Here is a 17581-nt window from a genome sequence, read left to right on the forward strand (position 1 = left end):
GGATCAGACAGAAGAGTAGTCGAGGAACAAGCCAAGGGTCGATAACGAGTGGTAGCAAAATATGGATGGTAGCAGGGTAGACAAGAGCAAGGCACTGGCTGAAAAAGCAAAATTATCTCACAAAGAGGAAGTGCAGAGACAAGGCTTATATAGGAAGTTCATGGGAGGAGCAAGGAGTTCAAGGTTCCACAGGAATCAAGACACAAGGCAGGGTTGTCCAATGGATCAGGCAGGATTGTCCAATAGATCAGGCAGGGAGCTGTGCAGCATTCCAGATATCTCAGTGAGAAGAGTCCATGCCAGACACAGAGAGGTCACAGGTCCTGACAACAGGTCTCTTTTGCTTGCAGGGTGTCACAGCTAAACCTGACTAAAACCACATGGAGTGAGGAAGTCCATGACCTTTTCTTCTTCTTTCTCTCTGTCAGCAGCACATCTGCCTGAAGGCAGAGCCCTCATGCACAGTGGTCCTCTGGATCTAAGACTCCGCTCCTCAGTGACCAGGCTCCAGAATACTTATAGGGCACTCTTCACCTACTGGGTGGTCTTTCCCTCAGGGATTGGTAGAGTCTACATGAGCATTCGGATGGAGTTTTTCCCCCAATCACCCTCTAAGTCCTGGAACCTTCTAGAAGCCAGGGGGAGGTGACTGAGACCCAACCCTCAGAGTCTGTCAGCTAAACTTTACATGACCCCAAATAACCTGGCTATAGTGACGCCCAACTAAAATGTATCTACACTAAGCAACTATGTACACAAGGGGTGCTACACTTATATAGACTAGTTGGACTTTGTGGAATAACATTTGCATTCTCAATTTTTTTAGTATAAAAAATATTTGTCTTTCATACTGGAAAGAGTTTAAAATGCACCTGTCAATAAAATCTGAATGACACCTCCTAAACATATGTCAAACGCAAGCTGCAATTGCACATCCACACAACTCCAAACCCATTTGACACAGGTCCTAATTCTGTTATGCATTTTTGTAGATCTCATTAATATGGAGTGCAAGGATGATGACCACTGGGAGGAATGGATGTTGGTTCAGCCAACCTTACGGTTAGGTTCACACTGCTGAAATACGATTTTGATCTGACTTTCAATACAATTAAGGAAACAACTTTGGTGCAACTTTGATGTGGCCTGTATATTCTATGTGGTCAAAATTGTACCAAAGTAGTAGAGGAAGTTTTTCTAAAATTGCTTTGTACTGAGACTGTATTGATGGGAACAGATACCATTGAAAACAATGGGATTTTCTTTGCCATGAGATTATTTCCGACTCAGGTCGCATCTGGCACTAGTGTGAACCAGACCTAAAGCATAGATCAAGGCAAAAAAAAAAAAAAAAAATGGCCATCTCTGCAATACATGCACATTTCCCCCAAGTTTTACACCTTTACACATGCTGCAAGTACAGAAAAAAAGGGTTGTTGTGCCAGAAATACAGAATACTCCCACCTACCTCTTTGACATGACAACACAGCTTTGAATTACTAAGCACATGGTGTCAGCTCTGTCTACTTTCCCAATCTCCATAACCCCTTTTTATCCCCTTATCTCAATATCTCTTTATCATCTCCATAACTTCTCCCCCTTTTAATTTTCATAATCCCCCCTTCTGCAAAAGCAGAGAGCACGAAAATTATCAGCCACAAGATTTCTGACAAAATCAACAGGTATATTTAACCAATTGAGACCCGCACTATAGCCGAATGACGGCTACAGCACGGATCTCCTTTGCCGGGACTACGTCTATTGACGTCATCACGTGCACGAGCGGCCTGCGCGCCCCCTGAGGTCTATGAGACTCGCCTGATCACCGATCCGAGCAAGGGGTTGATCCTGACCCCTTATCATGTGATCAGCTGTCAGCCAATGACAGCTGATCATGTGATACAATGGAGTCGGTAATCGGCTATTATTCCTCCTCGCGCTGATAAGGCGAGGAGAAAAAAAAAGAGCCGATCACCGGCCAGCCCTGCCAGTGCCCACCTGCCCCCTGCCAGTGCCCACCTGCCCCCTGTCAGTGCCACATCAATAAAAAATGTGTCCCCCTGTCAGTGCCACCCAGCAGTGCCCATAGTGCCACCCAGCAGTGCCCACAGTGCCACCCAGCAGTGCCCACAGTGCCACCCAGCAGTGCCCACAATCTGCCTCAACAAAGGTGCTGCACCCCAGTGCCACATATCTGTGCCCATCAGTTTCATCTACCAGTGCCCATCATTGCCGCCCATCAGTGCCCAGCAGTGCCACCTATCAGAGCCACCTATCAGTGCCACCTATCAGTTCCCATCAGTCCCATCTATCAGTGGTACCTATCAGTGCCCCTTAGTGCCACCCATCCGTGCCACCCATCTGTGCCACCCATCCGTGACATCTTATCTGTGCCCATCTTTGCCCATCAGTGCCGCCTTATCTGTGCCCATCGGTGCCGCCTTATCTGTGCCTATTAGTGCCGCCTTAACTATGCCTATCAGTGCCCACCAGTGCAGCCTATCAGTGCCCACCAATGCAGCCTATCAGTGCCCACCAGTGCAGCCTATCAGTGCCGCCTCATCAGCGCACTTCAATGAAGGAGAAAAATGACCTGTTTGCAAAATTTTATAACAAACTATTAAACATCTTTTTTTTTTTTTTTTGCATCTTTTTTTGTTTGTTTAGCAAAAAATAAAACTCCCAGCTGTAATTAAATACCACCAAAAGAAAGCTCTATTTGTGGGAAAAAAAATTATAAAAATTTAATTTGGGTACAGTGTTGTATGGCCGCGCAATTGTCATTCAAAGTGCATCAGCGCTGAAAGCTGAAAATTGGTCTGGGCATGAGGGGGGTTTAAGTGCCCAGTAAACAAGTGGTTAACATATAAAAAGTGAGAAAATACTGTAAGAGATGTTCTTTGTTAGAGTTTTCATGCTTTCAGGGGGGCAGGCTCAACTGGTAGTGACACTGGTAACCAATCATGAGACAGGAACACTCAGGAACCATTTGGCAACCCTTAAAGTCCATAGCATAAAACAAACATCTGGTCTGAACAAATAACAAAATGTATTTCAGTTCCTAACAGGGTTTCCTCTAATGGGTTGCATGTATACATTTATTTAATTTTATATTTTCTCATGCTGTGCTCTATGTTGTTATTGACTTTAGTATTTTATGGACATTTAAAATAGAAAGTGACATTGCTCAATTATTTCTCTTCTACTTACCTACGCTGTAACCAATCACCACTACAGCCATACGCAAAATAAACTTCAAGACATCAGTTGAACCTATCTATAATATAAAATAAAAAAATATGTAGACAGTTAAATTGGAAAAACATATTAAATAATTTATAGCAGGTAATTTTTCTTGTATTCTCTGCATCCTAACGATGTTGGAAATGGAGTCCATGTAAGTCTGCCACAATGGGCATTTATGCTGTGCATACTTGCTCCTTATGGCAAATGCTTCAGGGAAATTACCATATTTATCAGTGTATAACACGCACCCCAAGTTTAGGTGGGAATTTTAAGGAAAAAAAACTTTTAGGAGGGAAGTTTAAAGGAAAAAAACATATATTTAAATGCCCATCAATGCAGCTTTATCAGTGTCCATCTGCAGCCTTGTCCATCATTGCAGCCTCGTCCAGTGTCTTTGCAGCCTTGCCCAGTGTCATTGCAGCCTTGCGTCATTGCTGCCTTGCCCAGGCAGGCTGATTATTTAAAATTGGCAACGATCTCTGCTCCGCTGGGGGGAGAGGAGGAGAGCCATCGACATACACAAAGCCGAGTGTACTCGGCTAGGCTTGGCTCCTCTCGGCTCCTCTCGCAGTCCCGCTCCTATAATGGACATTAGACAGGTCTAATGGCGGAACTGGGTGTCACTGTGAGCGGAGCCGAGAGGATCCAAGCCTAGCCGAGTACACTCGGCTTTATGTATGTCAGCGGCGCTCGATCCGCTCACAATCAGGGATCGGCGAGGAACAGCGTATAACACACACCCACGATTTTCCCCTGATTTTGAGGGGGGAAAAGTGCGTGTTATACGCCGATAAATACGGTAATCAACTTTGAGTCATTCCCCTCCCCAAAACAAATGCAAAGGGGTGGGATGCTGTTGACATCAGTTCCTATATAAAGACACGTGCCCATATATAGTCAATAACAATGGCTAAATATGGGCATGTGTCCAAATAACAGCACTGATGTCACCAGCATTCCGCCTTGTTTATACATGCTGTGGGGTGGAAAATACCTGGCTGAGTGGACTTCAAAAGAGAGTGAAGTGGAAGTTTGGATAAAGATGTGTTCGGAAATGCACACTGTCATATCTATCCAGGAATCAAAGTCACTGCTTACAACAAAAAAACAGCCATGCATAAGCCAGAGACAAAGCACAGCAAATCAGTTCTTGTGTATGCATGGTTCAAATATAATGGATTACATTACTGCTCCAAAAGCAAAATACTGTGAACAGTGTGCCCAGAATCAAAGTGGCTACTAAGTTCAGAGGCTTCATGCTTTGAAGCAGTGTCATTCATTTACGTTTGCTGAACCCCGCACACATGCAAGTTTTCTTTGCTGTGTGAACAGGTAATAGTTGACTGCTTGTTTTCAGCAGTGACTCTGATTCCTGAATGCCTATAGCACTCCATTCAGCTAAAGGCAGATCCAATTTTTGAGGTCACATAATATTAGTACAGTGGATTAGCAAGCACATATTTAAGGTAACAAATTAAGAAAAGTATGTTTTAGGGCCCAGAAATGCAATATATTCTGTAAATAGATACCCAACTTGTCAAGCCTTAAAACTGCATGTGCCTATCAAACAGTGACAAACAGTACCCTAATTTTTTCATAGGCAACACTTTATAAGCCCCTACATGACCTCAGTTTAGCGTTATCGGTGAGTTATGGCCCTAGAACTTTTGCACTCACTCAGATGTATGTGGTTGCCATGCAATATGTGTAGTGCAAGCAACATTTTTGAATACAGGCATCCCTGACATCTGTATTTAAATTCATATGTGCCTGTACATGAATATGGGGTGGGATTTTTTTTTCGGGGGGGGGGGGGGCATTAGATGCTTGGTAGTAACACATTTTTTCCACCTTTTTCACTAAAAGGTTATTTATATCACATAGGAGACCAAAATGTGTGATATAATGTTGTTGTGACAGGTTATTTTAAATGGGACATCAGGTGAATTTTAGACCCCTGCTATCTCAGTATCTAAGTCAGTGATGCACAAATCGTGCTCCATTAGCTTCTTGCCCAGGCGTCTCACTCACCTCTACCTAGTGGCATCCACTATGTGGGCCCTGGGAAAGTCAGTCTTCCCCATTTTATCAAAGCTAAATGAAAAATAATAATCTGGTCTAGAGTCTGGGTTTATATGATCTTTGAATCTATAGTATGACTATTACCACTTTACCTTTTGTATTATGATTGTAAAAGGTCCCATCATCTGGAATCCACGTGCAAAATACATGAGATAGCACCAACCAAGCACCAGTGCGACAGACATAGGGACTACCTCGCCGTCCGTACTCGTCAGCCTCAAGATCAACACCAGAAAGATCATACAAGAGAAGGAAATTCTGAAAATGCAACACAAAATATTATAACTAATAAACACAAACAAATTGCAACTCAAAGCTCCACTAAGTATCAACCTGGTAGCCTCAATCAGTATTGGGTGCTAGCTTCCAAAGGACCCATCCGGGCAGACAATTCCAGCTGTGAGGAGGGAACACAGAAGCGCACAGTAAGTGCTTCTGTGTATTTCCTTTTGACAGTTGACAAAATATTCTAAGTTGCACAACGTTCCACGTGCATGTGATAATGAGGATTTAAAGCATAACTAAACCTAAGAGTTAAAATGTAATATATTGTAGCTTGCCTGCCCTTAGATGTGGTTACTTTCCTCTTTGTTAAAGCATTTTTAGACTGTAAGCTCTAACGAGCAGGGACCTCTGATTCCTCTTGTACCAAATTGTAATGTAGCTGTAATGTCTGCCCTCATGTTGTAAAGCACTGCGCAAACTGTTGGCACTATATAAAACCTGAATAATAATAATAAATAATATTTTAAAAAAGTTGAGCCTTGGTACCAGTGACTGACCACTGTTATGGCATATTTTGGATTCAGCTGCGATGGTCCAGCCTTTGCATATATGCTACAGACTTGTGTAAAAGAGACTGAAAACAAACAAATCCCCAACATGGTTAACAATGACAAAAATGTCTAACCTCATCAAATGGAATGGATCCTTCCATATTATATGACCGATGAAGCACCTTACCCCATATTTCATAGCCTGTGATATCTGAAAAGTGAGAAGTGAAGACGGTGTAAGGAAATCTCTGCTTCATGTGGTCCCCCTTGAGCTCCCACCCAGTATTGAGCCTATGTGTGTTTGTTTTGTCACTTCTTCCCCTCCAGCAATCTCCCATACGCTGTCTCCTCTCCCTCCCCCCCCCCCCCAGTGTTTCCCTGTACCTTTTTTTCCCCCTTCCTCTTTAGTGTCTTCCTGTTTCCTCTCCTTCCCTTTCAGCATCCACCATACCAATTCCTCAAATTCCCCTCTCTACCATTTTCTCTCCTTCCACTTTAGCGCCCTGTTTCATTTCCTCTTCTTTCTCTCTAATTTATATGCTCTATTTTTTTCTCTTCAGTACCCCTCCTCCTTGCTTTACCATATCCCTTCCTTTCTCTCCAGCATCCCTCTGTCTCATCACTTCTCTTTTCCCTTCAGTGTCCCTCTAGTGCCATTGCCTCCACTTTTCCTACAGTGTCCCCCTTATGTCAATGCCTTCACTTCTCTCACCCAGTGACCCCGCTTACCATTCATTCTCTTACCCCCTAGCACCCTCTGTACTTTTGTCTCTCCTTCCTCTCCATTGCCCCCCTCCATGTACCAGACCCTCTCCTTTCCCTCCAGAGTTCCCCTTGTGCTATCAACTCTCTGCTCCCTCCAGTGTTCCCTTCTACCTTCACATATCTTTCCCTTCCACTGTACCGTGTTCTTCCCCTCCAATACCCCCCCCCCCCCCCCCCCAGCATCACTCTGTATCAGTGCTTCTACTTCCCATTCAGCTTCCCCTTGTACCATTTCCACTCCTGTCCTTCCAGTTGCCCCCTGTACCTTTTTTTCTCCTTCCCCCTTAAGTGTCCATCATACCATTGCTTTTCTTTGTTTTCAGTGACCCCCCTGTGTTTTCTTGCCCTCCAGTGCCTCTCCTTTGCAATCGCCTCTCTTTTCCCTCGAGCATTCCCCTGCACAATTGCCTCTCCTTCCACTCCAATATCCCTCTAACACTTCTTCTCCTTATATTCCAGCAACCCATATACCATCACCTCTTCTTCCCCTCCAATGCCCCCTCTTACCTTCACCTCCCCTTCTACTGCATTGTCCCCCTGTATCATCACCTCTTTCCCTTGTGCCTCTCCTGAACATCACCTCCACTACTTTTTGCCTCTTCTTTATATTCTTTACCATCACCTCTTCTTTCACTCCAGAATCCCTCTAGCTTTGCTTGCTTTTCCCTCCAGTATCCCCTCTGTACCATCACCTCTCACTCTTCTCCTGCATTCCCCAGCACCATTTGCTCTCCTTCCATTCCAACACTTTTCTGTACTTTTCTTCTCCTCCCCCCTCAAGTGTCTCCATACCATTGCTTTTCTTTCTTTCCAGCACCACACCCCCTGTACCATCTCCTCTCCTTCCCCTCAAGTGTCCCCTCTGTATCACCCCTTCTCCTACCCCCTCCAACATCCCCACCACCATCTTTCCTTCTCTACCTGTGCCTCTCCTTTGCTATCGCCTCCCCTTCCCCTCGAGTGCTTCTTTTACACTGGGGATGGAAAGTATTCAGACCTCCTTAAATTTTTCACTCTTTGCTATATTGCAGCCATTTGCTTAAATCATTTAAGTTCATTTTTTTCCCTCATTAATGTACACACAACACCCCATATTGACAGAAAAGCACAGAATTGTTGAAATTTTTGCAGATTTATTAAAAAAGAAAAACTGAAATATCACATGGTCCTAAGTATTCAGACCCTTTGCTCCGTATTTAGTAGATCTAATCTAATACAGCCATGAGTCTTTTTGGGAAAGATGCAACAAGTTTTTCACACCTGGATTTGGGGATCCTCTGCCATTCCTCCTTGCAGATCCTCCCCAGTTCTGTCAGGTTGGATGGTAAACATTGGTGGACAGCCATTTTTAGGTCTCTCCAGAGATGCTCAATTGGGTTTAAGTCAGGGCTCTTGCTGGGCCATTCAAGAACAGTCACGGAGTTGTTGTGAAGCCACTCCTTTGTTATTTTAGCTGTGTGCTTAGGGTCATTGTCTTGTTGGAAGGTAAACCTTCGCCCCAGTCTGAGGTTCTGAGCACACTGGAGAAGGTTTTCGTCCAGGATATCCCTGTACTTGGCCGCATTCATCTTTCCCTTGATTGCAACCAGTCGTCCTGTCCCTGCAGCTGAAAAACACCCCCACAGCATGATGCAGCCACCACCATACTTCACTGTTGGGATTGGACAGGTGATGAGCTGTGCCTGGTTTTCTCCACACATATCACTTAGAATTAAGGCCAAAAAGGTATATCTTGGTCTCATCAGACCAAAGAATCTTATTTCTCATCATCTTGGCGTCCTTCAGGTGTTTTTTTTAGCAAACTCCATGCGGGCTTTCATGTGTCTTGCACTAAGGAGAGGCTTATCTGCCATAAAGCCCCGACTGGTGGAGGATTGCAGTGATGGTTGACTTTCTACAACTTTCTCCCATCTCCCGACTGCATCTCTGGAGCTCAGCCACAGTGATCTTTGGGTTCTTCTTTACCTCTCTCACCAAGGCTCTTCTCCCCCAATAGCTCAGTTTGGCCGGTTAGCCAGTTCTAGGAAGGGTTCTGGTTGTCCCAAACATCTTCCATTTAAGGATTATGGACAGCACTGTGCTCTTAGGAACCTTAAGTGCAGCAGAATTTTTTTTTGTAACCTTGGCCAGATCTGTGTCTTGTCACAATTCTGTCTCTGAGCTCTTCAGGCAGTTCCTTTGACCTCATGATTCTCATTTGCTCTGACATGCACTGTGAGCTGTAAGGTCTTATATAGACAGGTATGTGGCTTTCCTAATCAAGTCCAATCAGTATAATCAAACACAGCTGGACTCAGATGAAGGTGTAGAACCATCTCAAGGATGATCAGAAGAAATGGACAGCACCTGAGTTAAATATATGAGTGTCACAGCAAAGGGTCTGAATACTTAGGACCATGTGATATTTCAGTTTTTATTTTTTAATAAATCTACAAAAATGTCAACAATTCTGTGTTTATCTGTCAATATGGGGTGCTGTGTGTATGTTAACCACTTAAGCCCCGGACCATTTTGCTGGCTTAAGACCAGACCACTTTTTGCGATTCGGCACTGCGTTGCTTTAACTGACAATTGCGCGGTCATGCGATGTGGCTCCCAAACAAAATTGATGTCCTTTTTTTTCACACAAATAGAGCTTTCTTTTGGTGGTATTTGATCACCCCTGCGGTTTTTATTTTTTGCGCTATAAACAAAAATAAAGCGACAATTTTGAAAAAAAATCATTATTTTTTACTTTTTGTTATAATAAATATCCCCCAAAAATATATATAAAAAATTTTTTTCTCTCAGTTTAGGCCAATACGTATTCTTCTACATATTTTTGGTAAAAAAAATCGCAATAAGCGATTATTGATTGGTTTGCGCAAAAGTTATAGCGTTTACAAAATAGTTTTATGGCATTTTTATTAACATTTTTTTTTTACTACTAATGGAGGCGATCAGCGATTTTAATTGTGACTGCGACATTATGGCGGACACATCGGACATTTACTGTGTTTCCTGTGTAAATGACACTGGCAGTGAAGGGGTTAACCAGTGGGTGGCAGTGTAGGGGTTAAGTGTTCCTAGGGGTGTGTTACTAACTGTGGGGGGCTGGGCTTTGTTTTAGTGAACACTGATCTCTGCTCCAATCACATGGAGCAGAGATCAGCGCCACTTGTTGCTAGGCAGAACGGGGAGATGCTGTTTACAATGGCATCTCCTCGCTCAGCCGCTCCGTGAGACTATTGCGGGTATGCCTGCGGGGATTGACTCACGAGGGTCCTGAGGGGAAAACGAGAGCGCTGCCCGCGATGGCAGGGCGGCATTTAAAACTGTATGTACCTGTATGCCAGTATGCCTGCCTGTACCATTCTGCCAACGTACATTGGCGTGCGCCGGTCGGGAAGTGGTTAATGAGGAAAAAAAATGAACTTAAATGATTTTACCAAATGGCTGCAATATAACAAAGAGTAAAATATTGAAGGGGGTCTGAATACTTTCTGTCCCCACTGTATACTGTTTTGAATACTTGGTAAGGTCACATATATATCATTGCACCCTTTTCCTTAGAAATCTTTCTGCCTCAATGTTGATATTTCTACTTGTATGTACACAGCAGCTACCAATAACTTAAGGAAATGCTTTCAAAGCAGTGCATGGAAATTAATTTATGTGAATTCTGAAATCTCACCTCAGTCATCAAAATGATACATGCTCCAATAACAGATATGATCTCACCAACAAGTCTTAGGTAGTCGTTGGAGTTGATATAAGATTCCTGTGCAGGAAAACAGGGTAATGGTTAAAAAAGCAGTCAGTACAAGTGTATATGTATTCAGCAATTCACAAAAATATAGAACAATCCAAGACCAACATTGGTTGTGAATAGGGATGAGCTTCGAGTTCGAGTCGAACTCATGTTCTACTCGAACATTGCCTGTTCGCCTGTTCAGCGAACAGTGAACAATTTGGGCTGTTCGCAGCAAATTCGAAAAGCCGGAACACCCTATACAAGTCTATGGGAGAAATCTAAAGTGCTAATTTTAAAGGGTAATATGCAGGTTACTGTCCTAAAAAGTGTTTGGGGACCCGGATCCTGCCCCAGGGGACATGGATCAATGCAAAAAAAAGTTTTAAAAACGGCAGTTTTTTCAGGAGCAGTGATTTTAATAATGATTAAAGTGAAACAATAAAAGTGTAATATTCCTTTAAATTTCGTAGCTGGGGGGTATCTATAGTATGCCTGTGAAGGGGCGCATGTTTCTGGTGCTTAGAACTGTCCCTGCACAAAGTGTCATTTGTGCAGGAAAAAAAGTCTTTTAAAATCTCTTGGGGCTATTGTCGGGTCCCGTAATACAGAGAACACTCAATGAGTGTTCTCTGCATTAGCCGACAATTCATTCATTCATTGATAAAAAAAAAAAAAAAAAAGCGTGGGGGTTCCCCTAAATTCAAATACCAGGCCCTTCAGGTCTGACATGGATATTAAGGGGAACCTCGTGTCAAATAAAAAAAATTTTTTACGTGGGGGTCCCCCTAAATATCCATAACCAGACCCTTCAAGTCTGATATGGATATTAAGGGGAACCCCGCATCAAATTTAAAAAAAAATTGCCGTGGGGGTCCCCCTAAAAATCCATATCAGACCCTTTATCCGAGCACGCAACCTGGCAGGCCGCAGGAAAAGAGGGGGGGACGAGAGAGCGGCCCCCCCTCCCTCCTGAACCGTACCAGGCCACATACCCTCATCTGTGACCCCTCAAAGCACCTTGTCCCCATGTTGATGAGGACAAGGGCCTCATCCTCACAACCCTGGCCGTTGGTTGTGAGGGTCTGCGGGCAGGGGGCTTATCAGAATCTGGAAGCCCCTTTAACAAGGGGACCCCCAGATTGAAATGGTAAGGGGGTACAAAAGTACCCCTACAATTTCACAAAGAAAGTGTCAAAATGGTTAAATAAGACAAACACACTTTTGAAAAATTCCTTTATTAAAAATAAAAAAAATAAAAAAAAGATTTCAGCGGTGCTAATCCACTCTTGCTATCCAGCGACGGGTCTCCGGGGTCCAGCGATGGATGATCATATCCAGCAACGGGGGATCTCTCAGTCCAGCGCTGTCCATACATCCTTCTTCTGTCTCCACTCCGGAGACACTGCAGAGATCCCAGCGCTGACGTTTCTTATATTAGGAGGGCGGGGCCACCCGTCACCTGACCCCGCCCCTCTGACGCTGGAGAGGGAAGCCAGGGGTTCCCCAGTGACGTGTGGGTGACCCCGCCCCCTCTGATGTAACGCAGGTTTCCGTTACATCAGAGGGGGCGGGACCCGACGATTTTAAAAGACTTTTTTTCGTGCACAAATGACACTTTGTGCAGGGACAGTTCTAAGCACCAGAAACATGCGCCCCTTCACAGGCATACTATAGATACCCCCCAGCTACGAAATTTAAAGGAATATTACACTTTTATTGTTTCACTTTAATCATTATTAAAATCACTGCTCCTGAAAAAACTGCAGTTTTTAAAACTTTTTTTTTGCATTGATCCATGTCCCCTGGGGCAGGACCCGGGTCCCCAAACACTTTTTAGGACAGTAACCTGCATATTACCCTTTAAAATGAGCACTTTAGATTGTGAACGTTTGAGTCCCATAGACTTTAATAGGGTTCTAAAGTTCACACGAAGTTTAGGTCTGTTCGCAGGTTCTGGTGCGAACCGAACAGGGGGGTGTTCAGCTCATCCCTAGTTGTGAATGTGCAATCATGGATTGGATCAGCTGTTGACTCTTGAAGAATCCGATGGCTTGACCTTCCCATAGCTACCTGTGTCTCTACTCTATTTCCCAAGGCTGTACCAAAGGTGCATTTTGTTGTAGCTGAACTTTGCAATCATTGTCTAATCTAATTAGGGAATTATGACACCATGGTTTTGATTTAACTTTATGAGCAACACTACAACTAATAGTGGTGGAAAAAGGAAACTGGTATTGCACTGAAGTAACCGTGGTCGTTTTGATGGTTGTTTTTAAAAACAATTGAACCAGTTTACACCAGGACTCAAGTGAATTGGCCAGTTCACTGTTAGTGCAAAACGCGTCAGTTCCCTGTCTGCTGTGGCATGTATCTTTGCGTTTGATGTGATTTTTTTTAATAAAAAGGCAATTTCTTCAGAGTGCAGTTGTCCAGAACCATTTCCTGTTTCGTTGCTACTAGCAATTTGCCAGCACCTGTGGCTCCTGAACTGTGAGAGAGGTTCACTGCTTGTTTGTCCTCCTTCCCTATCTACCTAAGGGTGTCCTGGCCCTAACCCCCCTCTCCCACAATTCTTGGGAGAGAGGAAGAGAAAATAAATCCCTTTACTTGCATTCAAAAAGTGAATGGCACCCATCATTTCATCTAGCATTACACACACCATGCCTGGTAACCCACTCTACGAGGATGAATGTCAGCTCTCAGTGACTCTAGAGGTCACCATCAGGCCTCTAGAGGTCCAGGAGGCCACTACACTAGTTTGGGGCTTGTTTGCATCAGAGCTGCTTCTCTCTCCCATACAAGTCAATGAGAATGCAAAAGCAGCTTGAAGCAGGGCAGATGCAGGTCAGAAGGACCTTCAACTGTCCATTAATTTTTTTAGAATCTTAGAAGCACTTCAATTTGAAACTACAGTGAAATGCATTTGCCCATCGATCCAAGGCCCATCAGCAAAGGATAATTTACTAGTTCAACTCAGCAATTGCAGAATGCTCAACAGGCCTTCAAACCTTAAAACGTATGCTCTAAGGAGGAGCCAGCTCCTTGCCACCTGGACTATCCCTGTGTAAAATCATTGTCTTAAGAAGGATTTATACTTTCTTTTAGGATAGCATCTAATAACGCAGCACTACACAAGGTATGGGCATTCATTTGATGTAGTTCAGAAATTCACCCAAGGAGAAAGAGACCATTCTCTCTTTGAGCCTGGACCTCCTCTATGACAAGAGCCAGCAAAGAACTTCTCTTATTTGCTACTGCTTGCTCTGGTTAATATTCTGTACCATTGAAATCATTTTGTTATATCTTTGAAATATGTTCAATAAGTGAAACAAAATACCCACTGATCCTGCCAGAAATCTGTTGAGCTGCTACCTTTCTCGGCCTCTGCTGTACTGTTAGGTGACCTACAGAACACCTTGTATTATTTTATAAAAATGGGGACAAAGGGAGATGGTCTGCGGTCTTTAAACAATTTAAATCCTAGGATGACTATGCTGCTCCTCTAGAGATACAGTGAACACTCTCACCCTAGGACATGAAGTGTTACTGGATTGATCACCAAGGTAAAATAAAGGGAAAAAGCACCCAAAAAATAAAACTAATGCAGCCCCCATATCTAAGAACTAGTAAACTGAAATATATTACATTAATATGTAATAACATACATTAACATACATTTTAAATACATTATACACCTTCCTACATGCACTTTGTGCTTTTCACCTGCATAAGATGTTCGTCGATCATGTGGTTTCATGGTGCCATTTGTTGCCCTGTACACTGGCTATAGTACAGTAGAAAAAAATCTTCACACTCTGGTGTCAAAAGTTTCTGTTTGTGTTCAAAAATGAGGCAAGTGGCTTGGTACTGCACAGATTAATGCATGACCTCTGTCTGTAGTGTGAGAACTGACACTTTAAGAAACTACATATCCCACAATCCCTAGTGCTCTGTAAGTGAGAACTAAAAAGTAATCTGATCTGACACAAACAGGCAAAGCTCACCATGCAGCCTTTCATCACACTGGCACTTCATAATTGATGATGCAACACAAAAATCGCAAGGCATGCACTGGATGCTGTGTGACCCAGAACAAGAAGTTGCATGTCCTTTTGATGAACAGGGACAAGGTAGGTAAATTAATACGTGGCCATAAGGGACTCGATAAGCCAAAACCCTACAAACTGATATTGCAACAAGTTAGCCCATCATTACATTTTCCTGAACTTGAACTTAGCCACACCCCCTACAGCCAGACAACCAGGCAACTAGCTTTGTCAGTAGCAACATCTGCTGTATTTATTTCAGTACTGGTTTCATATAACAAATATTCACATTGCCCATCTAGTTAATAGATTTTTGCTTTGGATACAGAAAATTCAGACAGGGATTGATTGTCTCACTTGTAGGGTTTTCTGAACAAACAAGGTGATGTCCATTGGATTGGTGTTATTGTCTTCCCTCCGTTTGATGGGTCGGTTGGCACAGCAGAGGGACACACAAATCATATATATCAGATAAATTATGGCTAAGATCCATATGTATGGGCGCCCAGTTTTCTGCCACTTCTTCAGTAACAGCTCTTTTATAGGTGAAATGTTTAATATTTTGTTAGCCTAAAAAAGAAAAAAAAATATTATGATTTCTTATGGATTGGATCAATGTAACAAATTGAGCAGCTAATTCTTTGGGAAGAGGTACCCAGCCTAAAACAGTTCTGTAGGGGAGAAATTGGAGAGGGAGTCTCTTCTGTTTCTGCATCTAGACATCACTTGCAATATGGAGGACCAAATGTAATAAAATACAATTTTTTTTACTCACCTGGCTCTTTTTTGATGATGCAATCAACTCCAGTATGGATTGTCCTTCCCATGTATCGATCTCTGACATGTCATACATCACGGTAGTAACTGGGCCAAATGTCCATTGGGTTTTTCGTTTCTTCTGAATCAAGTGCTGGAACATCTGCCAGAAAAATAGCATTGACCATTTAAACCCAACTCCGGCAAGAATATCTGGTGTCGTTGCTGTCTACAAGTATAATGTGAAAATTTACCCTCATGTACTAGGTCACAGAGGTCTCAAACTGGCGGCCCTCCAGCTGTTGTGAAACTACAAGTCCCATGAGGCATTGCAAGGCTGACAGTTACAAGCATGACTCCCAAAGACAGAGACATGATGGGACTTGTAGTTCTGCAACAGCTGGAGGGACACCAGTTTGAGACCCCTTTACTAGGAGAACAACTGATGGGAACAAAAACACACACACTATATATAGTGTGTCTAGCTATGGCATGCTGCCATGTATGCCATGTAGCCTCTCAAACTGAAATTTATTGAGGACATCGACATCGGAGTCCATCCAACTCAAAAATTGAAGAATTGCTATGTTATAGGGCAGTGATGGCAAACCTTGGCGCCCCAGATGTTTTGGAACTACATTTCCCATGATGCTCAACTACACTGCAGAGTGCATGAGCATCATGGGAAATGTAGTTCCAAAACATCTGGGGTGCCAAGGTTTGCCATCACTGTTATAGGGAAATATAGAATGTTAATTGTATCTAAGCAGAGCCCTACAATATTTACTTTTTTTTCCTCCTCCTGAAAAAATAGCAGAGCACTTCCTGATGAGGGTACCTAAGCTCTCCTGTGTTACAAAATTATATTTACATATCTGCTCTGTGAGATCTAAGGTACTGCTGCCACTAACCGCTAGTCTCACCAGATTTGGAGTTAGATTTGAAAAAGTACCTGTTGTGCGATTCACCATTCTTTTTGATAGAGAAGACGCTGTAACTGAGGACCTGTAATGCAAGGACTCAGCTGCTTTATTCTATAGATTGGTGCTTCTTTTATCCCTTATGCTACTTCTTGAACATTTCCAAACCAGTCAATTCTTAAGGGTTGGGTCAAGACTGACACGAGGAAATAAAGCCCGCCCATCTGCCAAAATGGCCAAACACACACATGGACCCATTGCAAAACAAGGCATGGTAAGACAATAATGGGAATAAGATCGGCTGCATATAGGAAGGTGTAGTCCATTTTTTTCTCCACTGCAGGTAGTGCTCAACTGCAGCGGCAGTGCAGCGGGAGAAGAAGTCAAGAGGAACATGGTTTCTATGGTTTCCTGGGTCACTGGGGCAGCAATCTGGTTGGATGCTGACAGCCCATGTAATTATGGTGGCTATCTTGGGTCTGGCAGAATCTATTTAAGACCCTAGCTCCTGAGTTTGCTGCACATTTAGTGTAGGGACAGGTTACCCATCTGTCAGAGACAATAATATCAGCAGGGAAATATTCCAGACGAGTAGGGAAACAGACACTGTCAGTTTGGCCAAGATCTGCTCTGCTACCAGCTGCTGTTCACCAGTGAATGTTCCTGGTTGGGCTGCCTTTCTCAGGGCATTGTTGTTTTCTGACTACAATACAAGTCCTTTCTATTTTTAACTGGACTGTGTGTAAGTTATTGCTGCAGCAATGCACTGTATCCTTCCACATGCAAGTAGACCCGAGGCAATAATGGTGACATTGCCTTCTGTCTGTCTTTTTCGGGCACAACTTCCACAATACATGTCCCCTTCAAAACAGAGCATTTTCCTACCACCACATTCCCTTCAACAGCAGCCAACTTTAGTGGGGTGAGTCCTTGTTTGTTGGTGATCTCATTCAGTCGCTTCTCATGAGGTTTGCAATCCTGGGACAACAGAAAGTCAAACATTTGACACAAAAGATTTGCATTGGGTTGTAGAACGAGAATGTGCAGAACCGTGTTACCTGTTGATATCATAAAAACAAAAGGGTAAATGATTTGAATAAATATAGTATATATTAATGAAATTATTTTTATGACATTTTTTAAAACCAATTGAATAACTTTTTCTTCAGCAGTATATTAAATCTCTCTAGCAGGTCCATTTCATGGAGCATAGAGGGTTACTAGTCTTGAGGTTTTGCAGTATTCTTCTCTTTTCTT

The 17581-nt window shown here is 43.2% G+C and overlaps 1 protein-coding gene across 2 annotated transcripts in view; it reads right to left on the minus strand.

Moving 5' to 3' along the window:
* The window catches only part of LOC143930643 (transient receptor potential cation channel subfamily V member 6-like), an 85835-nt gene that overhangs the window by 26249 nt on the left and 42005 nt on the right, over positions 1 to 17581 (minus strand). For both annotated transcript variants that reach the window (XM_077455138.1, XM_077455137.1), the window contains 7 exons: positions 17210 to 17382; positions 15424 to 15567; positions 15006 to 15218; positions 10543 to 10629; positions 6239 to 6315; positions 5421 to 5586; positions 3211 to 3277 (listed from right to left, as the gene is read on the minus strand). In XM_077455138.1, coding sequence (XP_077311264.1) covers positions 3211 to 3277; positions 5421 to 5586; positions 6239 to 6315; positions 10543 to 10629; positions 15006 to 15218; positions 15424 to 15567; positions 17210 to 17382 — 927 coding nt within the window. The remainder of the gene's footprint in view (positions 1 to 3210; positions 3278 to 5420; positions 5587 to 6238; positions 6316 to 10542; positions 10630 to 15005; positions 15219 to 15423; positions 15568 to 17209; positions 17383 to 17581) is intronic.

Source organism: Lithobates pipiens, unplaced genomic scaffold, assembly GCF_037356315.1.
Source record: "Lithobates pipiens isolate NorthernLeopardFrog02 unplaced genomic scaffold, aLitPip1_a1.2 Scaffold_25, whole genome shotgun sequence".
NCBI classification, from domain to species: domain Eukaryota; kingdom Metazoa; phylum Chordata; class Amphibia; order Anura; family Ranidae; genus Lithobates; species Lithobates pipiens.